This window comes from Colius striatus, chromosome 1 (genome assembly GCF_028858725.1).
Source record: "Colius striatus isolate bColStr4 chromosome 1, bColStr4.1.hap1, whole genome shotgun sequence".
Lineage (NCBI taxonomy): Eukaryota > Metazoa > Chordata > Aves > Coliiformes > Coliidae > Colius > Colius striatus.
Genome location: NC_084759.1, coordinates 153,237,097 through 153,254,714, shown reverse-complemented (window position 1 = coordinate 153,254,714; position 17,618 = coordinate 153,237,097). Strand labels below are relative to the sequence as shown.

The following is a 17,618-nucleotide window of genomic DNA, read 5'->3' as shown; positions in this document are numbered from 1 at the left end:
CTGTTCAACGGCCTGAACTCAGTTACTCTAATCCCTCCATCTTGAGTGATGTTCTCAGCTCCACATATAATAAATATTAACAGCTTACATTTATCTTGAGGTTCTTATGCAAGGACTCCAAATAGCTTTATGCTTCATATGCACATGGGGCTGACTTTATCCACCAGCAAAACACAGCCACCTATGAGGCAGCAGTTGTTTAGCAACCTACAGAGACAACACACAATAGTTAAGAAGGGGAAGTGAAGATAAATATTGTATCCATTTGAAACTCCAGGAGGGGATTCGAGTTGGCAGAATGCAAGTCCTCACGCTGAATTTTAGCCAGAATAGTCCAAATAGCACCGCTACGCTTAAAGAAAGAGCTGTGGGGTTTAAAATACCTAATCCATCCCAGGTGGTTTATTAACAACTCACGTTAAACACCAGCGACGCTGTAGGGTGCCAGCAACGCTCTTTGCTGGAGAAAGGTGAGTCACTTGAGTAACAAACTACACAGGATTACTCTAAAGCACTTCCTCAGGATTCCTGGGGAAGGAAGAACCAGGCTATAACACACAAACAGCTATCGATGAGCTTCACTCTTCAGCTATGGCTCTCTCTGCCCCGTGATGGTAGGAGGCCAGTGGTGCCCCAAACCCTTCTGCTATTTCCTGACACGCTCAAAACCTTAATGGGGTGGGGGGAAAAAAAAAAAAAGATGGAAGGGGTGAAGGGAAAGGAACACGCTCCTTCCTTTTCAGATCATGGCAGCTGAGGGAGCAGAGATCCTCATGGAGAATGCTGCATTTCCATTGCAAGGCCCTGGGGAACACTGGTGGTACTGAATGGCACTTGCTCACCACGTGCCTCCTTCCTCTTGGAAAGTCCAGGTGTGCCAAAAAGCAACAGAGTGCAAAGCAGGGTGAGAATGGGAGCAAAGCAGCACCTATCAGCTTCAGCTGATGCCCTGCATGACTTGCCCACAGGTAACACAGCAGTGCTGAGCGCTACCTGCTGGCCCTGACCCTGCCTGGCTCTATCCTTCTGCTATTTAAAGATTTTGTTACAAATGAGTGTGCTGCTCAGCTAACAGAGAGCTTAAAATAAAATAGTCCCTGGTGATCCTTCAGTGGTGGACATGGCGAGGACCTCAGTCTTAGGTGGCACCAAAGCGCTGCCCGTGGCTGCAGGCCCTCATAGGCAGCCCAGGAGTTTCCAGCCCTACCTCTCACGGCTTGTTTCTACCCCACTCTGGGGTGGACATGACCCTACTAAACATTTTTTGTTTTGGCAATCGCCCTTTCCCAGTGCTGCAAAGACATCCTGGCTTGTCCTGGGACTGTGAGATGTATTAGGAGTGGTAGAAGGTGCAGACAGCTGGCAGCAAGGGGTCTCACCAACAACCACTGAGCCCCCTCCACCAGCACTGGGGGCTCCCCATCGGGCTGCTGGAAAGGTTTCTCACTTGAGGAGAAGCAAGGAGGGACAGAAAATTAGGGATGGGAGGGACAACAGGGCATCTTCTGTCTCTCACCCAGGCACCTCCACCTGGGGAGGTGATACCAGTGGTTTGAGAAGGAACAAGAGTGCAAGCTGAGAGAAGGTTTTTGGGATGGCTCAGGACAGAGGCATTGCTTCCACTCCAGAGCAATGTAAGCCCCAGCTCCATAGTGAAACCAGCCTTGATGTGGCCTCCTCTTTTGGTCATCTCTTTATGGAGGTCCTTAAAGGCAGCAGGGAGTCTACAAAGCCCTTACCAGTCTTTGCTGATTTCTCTCCATGCCTGTGGCATGCAGTGAGGTCCATAGGGCTTTGGCCCTCCCTCAGAGCATCCCAAGTCGCCCAGCTTCATCCTGACACTTCAGCTCGGCTGCGTGCACATCTCACTGCCTGCCTGCCTGTGAGCATTGGGTCTGAGGCCTCCTCCCAGCCTGTCCCACCAGCCACAGCCTGATCACACCCAATGACCCTCAGCTAGTGGCCATGGCTCAGAGACAGTCCCCCGCTGCTCCCATTCCAGGGACAGGACTTGGTGTTTTCTGCTCATTTCACAGGGGGATAGCTCTTGAAAAATAAGATTAGCTGCCTGTACTGCAGACTTATTCTGCATATTCAATCTCAATTTGCCAGCTCCTCTCCAGCAGTCTTGTGGTGCATAGCTGCACTGCTTTTCTCTCTCTCTCTCTCTCTCTCTCTCTCTGCCTAGGACTTTACTTTCCTAGTGGTTTTGAATTTCACTACACTGCAAAAAGGCCCCTGCTCTTGTTTCTCCAGATCTCTCTGGTTCTGCCCTCTTCCCTCCACTTCTTCATTTTAAAGTGGCAGGGGAAGAAGAGGTTTTTCCACTGTTGTTAGTTAGGGCCTGCATCTTCCCACCCCTCCCTAAGGACGACATGAAATACTGACATTGGCACCCAAGCCTCCTTTCCCCATACACAACATTCAGGCTGTTTCTCAGACCTGGACTGATAAGTCACAGTTTACACAGCATATGTACAGAAAAAAAAAAACCCTTCTTTGTCTTTTTTTTTCCTTGCAGTAGCTGCACAGACACAGCTTAGTGTGATCCACTCGCTCCTACCCACTTAATTTTTGCATGCTCTCATGAAGTGGCAGTTGTGCCAAAGGAGAAGTTTGTTTTGCGTGATCTGCTTTATATAAGCATGTTTGGCAATTCCTAAACTTTCCTCTGGAGCATCCACATGCTGGAACGTTTCCCATTGGAACTGTTCTTGGTATAAGTTAGAAAATACCATAGATAAATGGGATGGGGGAATAAGCAAGAAAGACTTGTTTATGCAGCTACTGAAATCTGTGCCAGGTTAGGGAACCCAGAACAAGATAAAACCTCTTCAACTCCATTTTAGTCCATACCAGGATCGCACCAGCCTATTAAACAGTCCCACAACAACTAGGTATTGAAGAACGGTATTGAAGAACGGTCCTGGACAACAAGGGCAGGCTGGGCTCAGGTGCCTGACCTCCCTGCTCCTTGCAGGGCAGGGGACAGGGATGAGGGACTGCCAGCTCCTCCCTCAGTCAGCCTCGGGGACAAAGCACCAAACCTCACCTCAAACCCTTCTGCCTTTCCCCCCATGCCACTGAACGCGGCCTCCCTTGCAGGGCCGGAAGGGTGGCGAGGGTAGGTGCCTGTGCTGGCACGTTCAGCACACCCAGCCTTCCAGAGAACTCCAGGAGGGCAGGGAAACACAAGCTTCTGCAGGCAGCCCAGCAGCCAAGAGCCCCACAAGATTCACAGGAAAACTCTCGGGGCAAAGCTGCCCCAGCGGGACCTGGAGGGAGCAGTGGCTGAGATGTGCCAGGCATCCCCGCTGTGCCTTTGGAGGAATGGGGTGTTTCTCACCGCTCTGATCCTGCCCACGTATTTCTCAGTCAACTCAGATCTTGCTTCAGGGCACTCAGTGCCATTTGATTCATCCAAAGGGATAAATCCCCCTCCACTCCTTTCTCAGCTGTGCCTTGAACCTGCACGCAGCAGGGCTCCGCTACACGTCGGTGCAGCCTCTAGTACCCCCTGCTCCTTCATCCTGATCCTTTCCCCTTCTGAGCAGTCTGGAAGGAAAAATACATCCACGAAGGAACATAGACCACTTCCCTCACTTGCCCTGTCGTCTGCTCCTGGCCTCTCTTGGCTTTGCCTAATGCCTTATGACAACCCTCCCCCGGAGGCTCCAGGCGCTGCAGCACCGCGGCCACGCTCCAGGTCCTCCTCATGTTTGCTGGGGAAAGGCTCCGTGTCCAGGGGCAAGCTGGAGCAGGGAGGGAAGTGGCTCGCTTGCCGCCTGCCGTCAGAAGCCTGAACTGAAGGGGAAAGGAAGATCGTGGCCATCCCGACACCGCTGTCAGGTAGTCCGGGCCTCGGCTGTCCCCAGGAGCAGCCAGCAGACTGAGCCCTCTCCTCACTGCCCAGCGCTCTACTGAGGACACGCCACCTCACGCCAGAGGCCGGGTTGCATCCCTGTGCGCGGATCCTGCTCTGTGCTACCACGAATCCGTTCAGGAAAAACCACGTTACAGACTCCAGCTGCCCTCTATAACTTCCCAGATGACCTGCATTAAGGGAAACAATGTGCATTTCCCTCCCCTCTCCCAAAAAAACCCCCAACCCACCCAAGAATCCAAAGTTCTGGCTTAACTCCAAGCCATAGTTCAGTGCCAAAACTCAGCAACAACGCATAAGGTCTTTGTCCCATGCTCACTTAAGTTGCCTGCAAGCGTTCAGGCCACTTTTACAACAGAAGCTCATCTGCTACAGGGTGCAAGCCCCTGTTCAGGAGGAATAGAGGGTTTCACGAGGAGGAAACTTATGTCCCACCCACACCTGACACCGTAAGGAAGAGAGCAAGCCACGCAGGTGCCAGTGAGTGTAGCTATAAGTTATTTATTCTGCAAAATAGAGGTATCTTCTATGGAATTGAACACTGGAATCACAGCATTATGGAGTTGTGGAAACGTTGACAGCACACATGCGCGCACACACACACAGGCAGACACCTACACACGCGCGCACACACACACACACAGCCGTGGTACAGGCCCCTAACTCTTGCATTGCCCAGAGGGAGCCCTCTCTGCATCTTTACTTGCAGAAAAAAAACCTGCAGCGAGGGTTGCATTCCAGACCCCTTTCTCCCCTATTCACAGGGCTTCCCACCCAGGGCAGGGGGTTGGTCAGGAGCAGGTGCCCGACACACAGCCCGAGCTGCACGTGCTCCCTGGCCCGGCATTGGGCACATCCTGGACGGGAGCACAGCCCTCGCTGGAAGGCTCCCGCTCTTGCCTCAAGTCTTTGCTCACGCAGCATGTCTGGAGAAGGCGGTTTCCCACGTTAAGACACAGTCAGTGCTCCCTGCTCGCCATGGTCCATGTTCCAGAGGCGGTAGAACTCTGCAAAATCCACGTAGGGCTCCACGCGCCCGTCCTCGTCCGGCTGCAGAGAGTGGCTGGGGCGGGAGCGGAAGAGGCCCCCGTCAGAACTCGAGCTGCTGCTCTGCGTGTGGGTATTTGTCGACTGAAGCGTCACAGTTGGGCTTTGGCTACAAAGAGAAGAAGAGAGAAGACAAGGATCTTTATTTTCTACCCTCATCCGACAAGAAAAGCACCAGAAATGCCGCAGCTTCTTCACAGCCCAAGCTATCCTTAGCAAACAGGTAAAAAGCTGCAAGCCTCTTGCTCTAGCAGAGCACTAGATGCGTTGAGAACTGCTTGGAACTGATGGAACCTCAGAAGATATCTGACTCACATATAACTGGAAAGCCTGAAGCACAACGAGGCATCTGAGGAACAGAGAGGAAGCAGGGGAAAATAAAAGGGGGAGGTGTGCACTGCTGGCCCCCCCATACCCAGAGCATGGGCTTGATGAGAAGAGTCTGGCAGCAAGCAAAGCTATTTTTTTATGACCTGCGTTGCAGCCCAAGCAAATACAGTGCGTCAGCCTCATTGTTTCTGGAGCTATCAGAAGACAACAACCAGACATATTCTTCACTTTGCAGGGTCTGTACACACACACAACGCTGTGCCAAAGGCTGAACTTAAACCAGAGTTAATGTGATGCTGCAGAGTGGGTTCAAACAGGATTTTGATTTATCATTTTGTTCTACCCTGGCCTCTGCCTGCCAGCGAGCCAACTTGTGCAGTGCAGCCTCTCCAGCGGCCTTCCAGGTGACCTGCACAGCCTCTCTTCCTTATTAAAAGGCAGGGCAGCAGTGCTCTCAGCAGGCACAGCCCCCAGAACATGTGGCACAGCAGCTCTGGAGAGAAGGGCTGCTCGCTGTCAGAGTGCCCTCCACAAGCAGTGGCAGATGCTGCTCCCAAGGCACGTTCCCAGCTCTGCCTTCAAGAGCTGCTCTTCACTCATTCCCACCCCCCACACAATCTCTTCCCAGCTAACACGTTCTGCTGGCTGTCAGCACTGCATTCAGGAGGGCCACGCTCCAGATAAGGGAATGATTGGCAGGTAGCTGACAGGTATCTCTCTGCTTTTCAACCGCTTTACACTACGTGAGGCGTGGAGGAAAAAGCGCAGGTAGGAAGAGAGCAGGACTTTTACTTAGTGAGGGTGGGGGTTGCTTCATCCAGAGTTGAGCTGCTGTGGGCACCATTGACCATCTGTCCTTGGGAGGGCATGACAAGGGACAGTGTGACACTCGTCTTGCTCGTGCTTTGGGAGCTGGAGTACGGCACAGAGACTGGGTAGACACGGCCGCCTGAGAAGGGAGAGAACAGGAGTTACAAGATGCAGTTGAGGCATGAGGGACTGTGGGTGCACAGCAGCAAAGGCAGGCAAAAGAACCCAAGAATTCACATTAAACTGCCTGCCTTAGGTACTGTACTGTCAAAACTGTCACAAAAGTCAATAATCCCTTGAGTAAGAAAATTGCTTCTACACCAAGTATCTCGTCTCCCCATATCAAGTCAGTGCTGGATCAATCAAGAGACCTCTGACTTTCCAGCCCCCGTTTTTCCCCCATCGTACCTTGTGTTGGTGTCAGCGTGGGCTGGCTCATCTCCCCCAGGGGGTACCCAAAATTCCTCACAAGCAGCGTCATGTCTTCATGCCGGGGGCAGAACTTGGACCGTTCCCCACCGCTGGCAAAGGTGTCGCAGTGGATCCGCTTCACCCGGTCCACAACCGCTTGTGCCACAGCATCCAGCGACGTCTGCTTGGCAAACTCTGTGGCTATCATGGCTGCAATCTCCTGAGCACAGAAGGGAAATGAAAAGGAAATAAGGAGAGGAAGGGGATTTTGGGGGAAGCCTTTTCCTGCCGTCTGATCGGAGAGTTTTTACGGCAACTCATCAGACTGCGATGCGGTCTCACCTGCTACTCTGAATCATCCCCTTCCCTTTAACAGGCTACTCCTAAGGGACAGGTGGCTGCCCAGAAGAACTGGCTCAGCAAAGCAGCTCCCATATCATTACAGAGTGGAATGGGGTGGCACAGACACTCAACCCAGCCAGCACTCATAGGGCAGACGAGGAGGAAAGTCTGTCTGAGAGCAGCTGACACCACTGGAGTGACTCAATAGCCAAGGGAACGCTTCCTACGTGAGCAGGCTCACCTGGTTGGCCTGCCCAGGCCCGTGAGCTGCCTCCAGCGCCTTGTAGAGCCCTTCAGACATCAGCACCAAGAAGCCAGTGACTCCATCCAGCGAGTGCCCTCCGTGGATTTCAGGCTCTGCTATGATGGGCTTAGATTTAGCAGCACTGGAAAGAGACAGCGTTATTTAGCATGAAACGGTGGTGTAGCAGGTGAGAATGGAGAAGGTTGGCAAGAAAAGGAGGGCTGGAAACCACCAAGCTTTTCTGACCTGAGCAGTTCGATATCGGTATAGCCGTATTTGACTTTGTAATCTCCAATGCGCCGAGTGCTCTCCTGCCCGCGGATAGTTCCCACTTGTTTTATTTTCCCTGCATCCAAGCCTGCCAGTTGGAAAACAAACAAGTTTAAATGGCTTTGGGGGGACTTGCAGGATGTCCTCTGGTTACGCTGTCAGGAACGAGGAAAGAAATATCCACAGCCAAAGAGGATTGTAAGAACGAGATGAGACACCTTAAGAATCGTTAGGAGCCCAAAAGGGAGAAAAGGAGGAGGAGTTTGCTGTGTTTGGGAAGGAGAGAGAAGGGGAGAGATGCACACAGCCCGACACACAGGGGGACTGGCATGGAGACAAAGCCCCCACTCTGGTCCACAGCCCCTGGCACACGGTCAGTCTCTGAAGGCGAACAGCTGTGCCTGTCAGCTCTGGACAGCAATGGGAGCAGAAGGTAGGGAGGAGGAACACGTATGTAAAGGATTCTGCTTTTCTTCTGCCCACTACTGATCCCTGCTCCTAAACTCCACGTGACAGTTTCACTGAGAGAGAGGAGGAGGCACACCTATGAGAGGCACTGGATTTACCCACACGCTCAAACCGCTGTGGGCTGCTCCTAAAGTAAGGGCAACGACCAAACAAGTATTCATATAGACAAATTTAAGGGGACACACCTCTGTCAGGGGCTAGGAAGGAATCCCACCTTGATGAAGGTTCTAACAGGGACCATCTGGGAGCGGCTACTATTTGACTTGTTTTTTATCTAGGGACGATAGTCCTCAGCAAAAGGTGAAGGCAAGGGCCCAACTGCAACTCTCCCTCCCTCAGAGTCAAGGCGAGCCTCCCCACACAGATGGCCGCACACCTACCCCAGCAGCAAGCCACAGCTCAGCCATCTGCCGCAGACCAACGCTGACTCATCAGCGGGGCCGGGCTCACTTGCCAGGTCCTGGCAGGGGGATACACACTATCGACAGACACGGGCACGCAGGGAGGCTCGCCGTGGTTGTGTCTAAGTCACAGCAACTCTCCTCAGAGCACCGAGCAAGCTGTAACGTGCTGGGTGAAGAGCTACAACAGCCAAGGACCTCTCTCCCTCCCTTTCCCCCAGGAGGGGTGTAACATAGGCACCACCATGACAAACGCTGTGCCCACAGCCTCCTGTCACTGCACTTCACTGCACTACCCCTCAAACACCTCTTCTGGGCCCCCCAAAGTGGCCTGTGCACGCTGGCTTGTTCCACAGGCCATCTCTTGTGCTGGGACTGCCAGCAGGAGACCTGCTGTACCACGTCAAGGTATTTCTAGCAGATTCCCCCTTCTGCTACAGACTGCAGCTAAATTCTGCATTTTTGGCAGTAGAAAGGAAGCCAAAGGGTCTCTTTCCCTGGATTCTTTTAGTCAGTCTTCCACTTCATAGCATGTACCTACTGCAGCAGTATGAGTAAAAGAGGAAATGGAAGAGAAATGGAATAACACAAGACCCAGCAGCAGAAAATTACCACATTGCCAGCCTCACCAGAAAAGACTGTATCTACCAGGTGAACCTAATGAAGAATGTTAAGTTAGATTTACCTAAACAAAGATACAACAGAACATAAAGCATCTCAACAAGAAGAATTCAGCCCTAGGAATCACACAAGTGGTCTGGGCTAGTTCCAGACCAACAAAGAAAACACGTCCAAGACTGCAAAGGAACAAGGAAATTGCCTAAAGCAAAATGTCAGCATTAGAGTTCAATAGTTCCTGATGTGAGAGCAGTAAATGCCAGCACTCGGCACGGCTCAGCCCAAAGCGTAGCTGCTGTTTCTGCAGCAGCTCATACAAAGGCGCATTGAAACACACCGTCCCAAGGGTGAGGCATCACACAGAACTTCAACCCAACACAACTGTGGTTTGCCTTCAAAAGGAACACTCATACAGCGTCCACCCCGCTTCTACCCTCTGGCTGTGTGTGCTTCTACTCCTGCCTTCCTATCAACTCCAGCAAGCACACAGCTGGAGGGCAAATCCACGTCAGTTTGGCACCTGGACACGAAACTAACACTCAAAACTTGGAAAAGACAAAAAAAAAAAAAAAAAGCAGTTTTCTGCTGGTTCAGTGAGATGAACTCACTCTGTAACCTCACAATGGATATGTGGCAAAAAACAAAAAGGCACTGAACTTGTCATTTGAAACCCGAGTAAGCTGCTTCTTGTGGTCATTTATTGTTTCCAGTGGCTTGAGTCATTCGTGGTGCCCCTGATAACTGGAGGCACATGATGTTCTCATCTGAGAACGTGAAACCCAACACTCACCCAGCTGGGAGAAGCGGAAGAGTTCATCCTCATTCTCTGTCGTATGGTCCACGTTGAGCTGAGTCACCTGCAGCCCATCCACCGTGGACTTGCACAGCAGAGCCCGATTGGTACCTGCAGTGGGAGCAGCCAGGTGAGGCACCAGATTAAGAGGGAGAGCATACCCAAATGGAAAAAGGAATAAGAGAGGGAAATAAAGACAGAAGAGAAGAAAAAGGCTCATGTACTGGCTCATAATGACCTCCAAAAAGTAGCCTTGCTGGCAGCACAGTAGGCCTGCCAGGCAGCTCTTTGCCCAGCCCAGAGCCAGCATCTCAGGAGAAAGCTCTCCATTTCTCTGTGAACCTGCACCACTGCCTCTCAACCCGTCTTCCCTCTGTTCTTTGGTCATATACATTGCACTAGCCAACATCTGCAGAGATAAAGAGCCAGGCTGATTTTGAGTGCCCCTTTTTTAAGTAGTAGGCTTGTTGCTCTTTAGCCACAGACCAATGAAACCATCTCCCCCTCACCCCAACGTCTTCCAGTTCCTAGAATCACGGCCATCCTCGGAAACACCAAGACCGAGCTGCCGAGACAAAGCAACTCACCCACATTGGCAATATAGAGCTTGTTGTTGAGAACAACAGCCACAATAGCCATGGCTCCTCCGGAGATCTCCTGCTCTACAACCTTCAGTCTTTCCACAATCTTCTGGTACTGAGGAGGCAGTTGGTGGTGAGGGACGCCCTGGAACCCAAAACAAAGAGGGAAAAATTTACACACAAAGACCACAGCTGGAACCAAAGTTTTGTAGGGAGAAGATTAATCCTGGCATGTCTCAGCCTCATGCCAAGACTGGGCATCCAGTGATTTGTTCAACCCCAACAAATGACACGGCTCTGATCGGGTTCTGGAGACCACAAACCAGTTCACCCGAAGAACGGAATCCACGGCTGCACAGATGCCATGCAAATCTGAGGCCTTGCCTCTCATCTGCTTCATACAGCTTTGTCCTGGAAGAGCCACTCATGCAGCTTGATCTCCTCTCCAGGATACATTTGGTTCCTTACTAAGGTAACCAGCAATGGCCTAAGCAGTGCCAGGATGAACAGTGGGAACTCTGGGAAATGGACCAAGACGCTTGCTTCACTTCATACAAGCTCCCAGAAGAGAGCCATAGAGAAATAGTTCCCAATCACAGCCTCCCTTGAAGCAGGCTGCCTAATATGCTTAAACCTCATCCAGCAACCTGGAAGGCAGGACCTCCAGCAATCTCTGCTCTCAAGGTTACATTACCTCTGGTAGCTGAGACTGCAGGCTGGCCTTCTCTGCCAAGGCATCATCAATGGACTCCAGGAAACTTCTTTCCACTACATCAAAAGCCTAAAAAGGGTCATATAGAAAAAGTAAGCTCTTATGCAATCCCTACAAACCTTTCAGGCTACCTATCCCCACCTCCCTGAGACTGGTTCGTAAGAGTGGATGATCGCTGTACATACAGTCAGGGATCACTACATCATATCGAAACACCATTATTTCAGCACAACTAGTTAACAGCTTGTAAAAACAACCTGCAACAGCTCAAAACAGGAAACAAAAAAACCCACAAAAGTTAAGTTCACGGCAATGTCAGAGCCCTATCTGATTTTGTGTGCTCAGTGTAAGAGCCTGCCTGTCACTCAAGAGAGCACACTCACAAATCCATCTCCCCACACATCAGCTTGCCCCTTTCACTCACTGGCATCTCCTTTGCAGGCTGACTTGTTCCCACAAGCTACAGCCTGAAGAGCTCTCAGCACTGTGCTGACAGAGCCAGGGGGACAGATGGGTATGAGGCGCGAGTGAAACAAAGCTGCTCAGGACGTGTGCGATCGCAACTGTTGGCAGATGTTTCCAGCTCCCACAGAAACCAGATGCTGCTCCCCTGGTGCCAAAAAGAGGGTGTGGGTAGTGTGAGAAACAGGAGCCATTCCCAGCCAAAGCCTCTTTACCTGCAGCAGAACTCGGCGCACGTCAGCATCGCTGTGATCTGCGTGCAGCTGGCCCAGCAGCAGTTCCGCAGAGAGCCTCTGACCCACAAAGTTGGTGACTCGGTTGCCATCGTAGCCGTTGAAGACACCATAGAGGTAGCAGTTGTTCTCACTCCTATCAAAGAAGGTAGAGGCAAAGAGGTTCACAGATGTCTGTGAGACACAGACATACATAACGAGTTCCTTCCAGACACCTCCTGCGTGCTCAGCCCCACTTTCCTCCTCCTCCAAGTCCCACGTGACAAACTAAACATCACTCTTACCTGCCCTTGTGTCTGCAGGGGTCTACGTCCCTGGTGTGGCCCACTTACCTGAACTTTAACCAGTTATCTTCCAAGGGGTGACCCTCTGTCCCTTTGCCATCTGCGCTGTAGGAACGGTTTGGAGCCGAGCCCACCCCCGAGAGATGGCAGGATGGTAAGTCATCTGTCCAACTTGGCTGCTGTTCCTGGGAGACAGAAAGGGGAAAGGAACTGTGTAAACCCCAAGCGACCTGAAGTGAGGATCTTGGTCCAGTATAGGTTACAAGTCCATCTCCACCCACTCCTCAACCCTTCTCCCTTTGCAAACGAAGGATAACGCACCACAGCGAACAACAACTTTGTATTCCCTGCTGCAGAACCGGATCACTTACCACTTCCTTTCCCTCTGAAGCTGAGCTCTGGCTGCACCTCCAGCTCTTGCTAACAACAAACCAGAAGCGAAATCTGCACCCGAGTGTTACCCTCGACACAACACAGCGCTAACTTGGCTCTTCACCTGGCGAACCCGACGCTCGCTCCTCCGTGGCACGGGGGCAGAGCGAAGGCTCCGGCTCCCCGCCGGAGCGCTGCTCCCCCGGGACACGGGGAGCGGGGCCCTGCAGCCGCCGGCCGTTCGAGAGGCACCGTGGGGCCGCCGCGTCCCCGGCGCACACCCCCAGCACCGCCCCGCTGCACCCGGCCCGCAGGCGCCAGCTGCGCGCCCCCCACCCCGCACCCCAGCGCGGCTCCGCAGCCACCTGCCGCCCCGCTCCCCGCCCCACGCCGCCGCGGAGCGGCACTGCCGGCCCACGGCGGGCACCGGCAGCCCCGCTCCGGCCAGCCGGGACCTCCCTGCCCTCCGGCGGCACAGGGGCGCAGGGGCAGCAACCCACCTCCCCGCCCCTCGCCGGGCCTCCGCCTTCCCACCCGGCGCCGCGGGGGGCGGCCGAGGAGGAGGCAGCCCAGGTACCCCCTCGCACGCACCTAGGCGTGGGGGGGGGTGCGTGTGCACGGAGTGCGGGGGGGAGCTGGAGGGGGGGGGAAGGTGCCACTCACACTCTGCAGCAGACTCCTCCTCTGCGCCGCCATCTTGAAGCAGGAGCGACCTCCTCCCCCTCACGCCCCCGCCCGCCCTTCTCCTCCAGAGCAGCCGAGCCCGACGGATAGAGCGCCCGCTGCCCCGCGCCCCGCCCCCGCAAGCTCCGGCCCCGCGTCCCACAGCCCCGGCCCCGCGTCCCACAAGCGCCGCCCCTGCCCGCCCCTGCCCCACAGGCCCCGCCTCCGCGCCCCGCACGCTCCGCGCACCCCCGCCAGGGCGGGTAGAGCCGCCGCTGTGGGAGTTCAGGGCGTAGAGCCGCGGTGGTTTGAAATCGCGGCTTGAGGGAGGTTATGAGAAGCCTCCGGGGCTCCCGAAATGGTGCCCCTGGGGAAGCGTGCGCCCCTCTGGGGACACCCGTGGTGGCCCTGCGGTGGTGGCTCAGGGCGATGCTCGCGTGGCTGGAGGGGACAGCGTGGCCAGAGAAAATCCCACGGGCGTTAAACACTCTAAAATGCCCCTGTTGTTACCCTGGCCTCTTGTCTGGGCGGGAGTGGAGACGTCTCCGTGTCTTCTCTTGAGGCCTTGGGTTGTGTGAGAAGGAAGCACCTTTTGGCCACCCCTGCAAGCATGTGAGGAGGGGGAGAGAAGAGGGACTGGTTTGGGAGGATCCTGTGAAAGGGGTCACCGTGAGTACCAGAGAGCCCGGAGGGAGCTTGGTGTTGAAAAGTCTTTCCAAGCCCTGCATTGTGCTCTGTGCAGCCTCTAAGGAAGACCCAGCCCCAATAAACCCAAAGTACCAGGTCTCAGCTGCACTTTCGCACCGGCAGTGCAAGACCCGTCCATTCGTCTCAGCCTGGAGACCCACCTTCTTTTGCAGGCCATAACGAGGATGTAGTGAGACCATGCCCTGAAGCCAGCAATGGGATGGTGTCGGGATGGTGTCTAGAATAGCTGACAGGTGGTTTTCAATACCCACCACAGTCTGGAGCAGTCCTTGGTAGTCTCAACAGTAAAATCGCTTGTGTGCCCACCTGAACGATAGAGACAAACCCAGAGATCGCTGATTTTGCTCTTCTTTAGGAACCTTTCTGGGCTTTTTCAGGAGGGACAGTTTCCACTGAGTCAGCTCAGCTGGCGCAGGAGGGAAGACAGGAGAATCATTCCCACCACTTAACATCATAAGTCGGCAGAAGAGCCCTCCAGATGTGTGGGCAGTGTACCTTGAAGTGAGTGACAGCCAACAGATAGGCTGTGGCAGCAGGAGGATTGGAGAAGAGCACATTTCCTTATGTGGATCGAGGCTAAAGGAGCTCCAACATGAGGGACCTGCAGTTTCAGTCACATGTAGAGGTGCAATAGTGGTGAAGGTGAGAGTGCTAAGGAATCTTGACTCCCAGCAGTGGCTTGATACTCTGTTAATGACATCTTTGTGGCAAATATGTTAGATTCAGATTTAACTCCGAAGTAATTGCCAGCTAATTAACCTCATTCTATGGAATGAAGGGGTTTTCTGCAGGGGGTCCTGCCTGAGGGTTCCAGCTCCCTTTCCTGTAAATCCTTTGTCTATTGTTTTTGCCACATTTCTTTCTTCCAAGCTACAACGGTTACAGACCCTTCCCCTTCACACAGGGCTCACAAATACTCAGCCACCCAAGCAGATTTAGCTACGCAGGCAGAATTACCTTTTTTTTTTTAAAGCTTATATTGTCCAAAGATAGAAAGAAAACGCTAAATGTGGAACCTGTGCCTACAAACAAGTTTCCCCTCATTTAGCTTTCTGTATAGACCTTAGTCTCACTGATGTCATTTTGGAGTATTCCTGCAGGTAAAGCTGTGAGTGTGTACAAACAATGATAGGAATGGGTCTCAAGTCTGCATTAAAATCAAAAGTAGGATGGACAGATTTAATACTGATAAGAGATCTGTTTTCTTACCAGTATCAAGAATTCCTGGCGCTGCAGAAATACGTGTAGAACAGCATTGTCCGTGTCATTACAAAGCAACAGGCAAGTTGCTTTAAAACACAATGCTGCTTTTTCAGCACTGCAGCAGAGGCTTATGCTTGTTTGATGACATTCAAGGTTGCAGTCACGCACCTCAACAGCCCCTGTCCTTGCTTGGACCGACACTGAAATCACCAGTTAGAAATGTGCCCTGCTCCCAGGTTAAGTGCCTGGCTTCAGCTCATCGCCACTAGTCTTTGTCATTCGGGTTTATTTTTTCCTTGCCTGTTTGGGCTGAAGCAGGGGGCCTGGTACAAACCATTTTTTTTCCTGGCGAAAATACTGTGCCAGATTCTGTCTGGATATTCCTGTGGTTCTGACACCGAGCTTCTGCCCTAACCTTGAATGAAGCAATTAACTACTCAGCCAGCAAAAAGTGAAGAGTAAGCTTTACTGAAGGAGGCTGCTTGCAGTGCTGAATGTGTATTTGTCTGGCTTTTCACTGCCCTCCAGAGGAAAGGGTTACCAAAGCCCGTGTGCTGCTTCATGAGGATCTGCTCACAGAGACCAAGAGCTTGATGCAGCACTTGCAAGGTGAAATACTGCACCAATAGAGTTTTTGTTGGCTGTATTGATCCAGCTTGTTTTATCCTTTGTTTTATTTATGCTTCTTACCTTCTGTAAATCCTCTCAGAAACTAATACCAGGCTGTGTTCTCAGGCAGCCAAAATCTCCCCAAGAATGCAGGATATTGGTCGCTGCACCTCATCTTCCATGCACCAATATGAATTATGTGATTCAGTGACTACCAGATCCACAGCTCCCTCTCTCATGTTAAACTCCCACATTTCTCCCACATTCTCCCCACCTTCTCTGTTTTTAGAACTGCTGTTCCTCATTGCTTCTCTGCCTCCATTACTGGGGATTATCCCCACGATATTTCTAGTGCCAAGCTGTACTACCACCTTCCTGTTTTCACTCTTGTTTTCTCTGTAGAAAAAGACAAAGTGTGGTGACTGTTGGGTTGCTGGATAACAGATGAGTAGAACATGGTTACCATGGATAACATGGTAGAACAACATGCCACGTGGAGCAAGGAGACAGGGCAGCCCCAGTACCGTGCTCTGGTAGGCCCTCAGAAATACCTGCCACCATGGGAAGCACATGCAGGATTGCTGGCAGAAACCATCACATCATTTAGTTTCTCGTCTAGTTTTAGATGAAAAGTGTTTAGGGAGGTCTTCAATTTTTTTTCTGGCTTGGTTGGATGATGATGGAGGCTGGGGCTGGAAAGTCATGATCTTTGGCAAGGCTTGCAGGAGGTGATATGGGAAAGAAGAAAGGTCTCAGACAGAGCCAACTTGCTGCACTTGGTCTGCTCCTACAGCAAACTGCTACAGATGCTACAGGGATGGTGGAAGGGGTGGCATGGCAAGCCCTCATGCAGCTCTACCCAGAGCTACTGCCACCAACTCCAGCCTTTTGCTTCCCACAGGCACAGATCCCCTAATGCTCCTCACTCCTCTATTTCCAGTAGGCTGCTATTTCCAAGCAGGCTGCAATGGCAAAGAATTAGAGATGGAGCACTCGAGAGAACAGGCATTAAGGAAGGAGAGCTGGAAACAGCAACTTCCTTCCCCCAGCACCCTCCAGAGAGCTGGACAGCCAATTGCCAGGGGAAAGGGGGAGGGGGTGGTACTGAGGGACTGCTGATTACCTCAACGGAGAGCCAAACATCACTGTAAAACGGGGCTTCCACAGAGCTTTAGGCCAGATGGATTTTAGAGGGGAGGGAAATGGGGCCGTTTCAGCTGTGCCAAAACTTATGATTTTATTGAATTTCTCAATACAGTTAACGTCTCATTTCCTCGGGTTTTGGGATTATGTGAACTTTTAATTTTTCTTTAAAATAGCAACTTTATAATAGAATTATGTTTCTAGATCTCATGGCTGCAGGGAGAAGCTTCAAAGCATGACTCATACAAGCCTGAAATACCAGAAAGCAAAATTAAAGAGAATTAGAAGACATGGGCAAACCAGAAATGTTGGGAGATCTGTTCTTCTTCAACGCTTGCACTTGGCAACATCTTGTCTCATCAGTTTTTAACTCTACTGTCACCAACACAGGCATTTGCCTCTCTGTGGGCATGATGTCTCCACAGCACTTTCACCCCTGAAGCCGGGACTGTAGGAGAGATCTTTGTCCGAACAAAGATCAATCACAAAACAGATGGGTCTATCAAGACTTTTTGCTCTGATGTGGAGCTACAGCGTGTTTGTGCTCAGTTGTGTTTCCAAGAGGGGAGACGTTTGGAGGACTGGACAGAGCCTGTGCCTCTGCTGACTGTCCTTAAGCTGTGCAAGGGTTGGGAAGCGTCGTGCTCAGGTGACAGACTCATTCCAAGGGGATGAGAAGGAAGCTTTCCCTAAGCATCAGGATTGAGTGGAACTTTGGATTTTATTTCTCTTGCAGAGCCCATTGAAATTAGATCCTTTTTAAGGGTGAGCTATCGCTCCTCACACCCGCTGTCAATGGTGCCCCAAGACCTTGTCTCCCAGTCTTTGAAAACATGTGCTCTGCTAGACACCCCAGTGACGGCAACCCATAGATGAACAGGGGCAAAGACACATCAAAGGAACAAACAGATCTGCTTCCCTAGGTGCAGAAACACAGATGTTTCTTTTCATGTAGGTTTGTATCCTCTATTCCTGTATGTCCCCCATCCACACCTCCTACAGCCGTATCCCCTCCACTTCTGATATGCCAT

General features: G+C 52.1%; 1 protein-coding gene across 1 annotated transcript; it reads right to left on the bottom strand.

Annotated features, from left to right (window-relative positions):
* Positions 1–4,365: 4,365 nt before the first annotated feature.
* Positions 4,366–12,993, bottom strand: TAB1 (TGF-beta activated kinase 1 (MAP3K7) binding protein 1). The gene is made up of 11 exons (XM_062012702.1): positions 12,925–12,993; positions 11,938–12,074; positions 11,588–11,741; positions 10,893–10,979; positions 10,205–10,343; positions 9,615–9,728; positions 7,314–7,425; positions 7,065–7,209; positions 6,479–6,701; positions 6,053–6,209; positions 4,366–5,039 (listed from the first exon to the last, which is right to left on the bottom strand). The coding sequence occupies exons 1-11, from the start codon at positions 12,955–12,957 to the stop codon at positions 4,832–4,834; spliced, it is 1,509 nt and encodes a 502-aa protein (XP_061868686.1). The 5' UTR covers positions 12,958–12,993; the 3' UTR covers positions 4,366–4,831.
* Positions 12,994–17,618: the final 4,625 nt, after the last annotated feature.

Excerpts from the sequence above, each read along its gene's own strand:
- TAB1 (XM_062012702.1), bottom strand. The coding sequence starts at position 12,957 with ATGGCGGCGCAGAGGAGGAGTCTGCTGCAGAGT. Across the intron at positions 10,344-10,892 it reads TGCAGTCTCAGCTACCAGAG|GGCGTCCCTCACCACCAACT; the intron begins GTAATGTAACCT and ends TTTGGGTTCCAG. Across the intron at positions 6,210-6,478 it reads CACGCTGACACCAACACAAG|GCGGCCGTGTCTACCCAGTC; the intron begins GTACGATGGGGG and ends CTCCCTTCTCAG.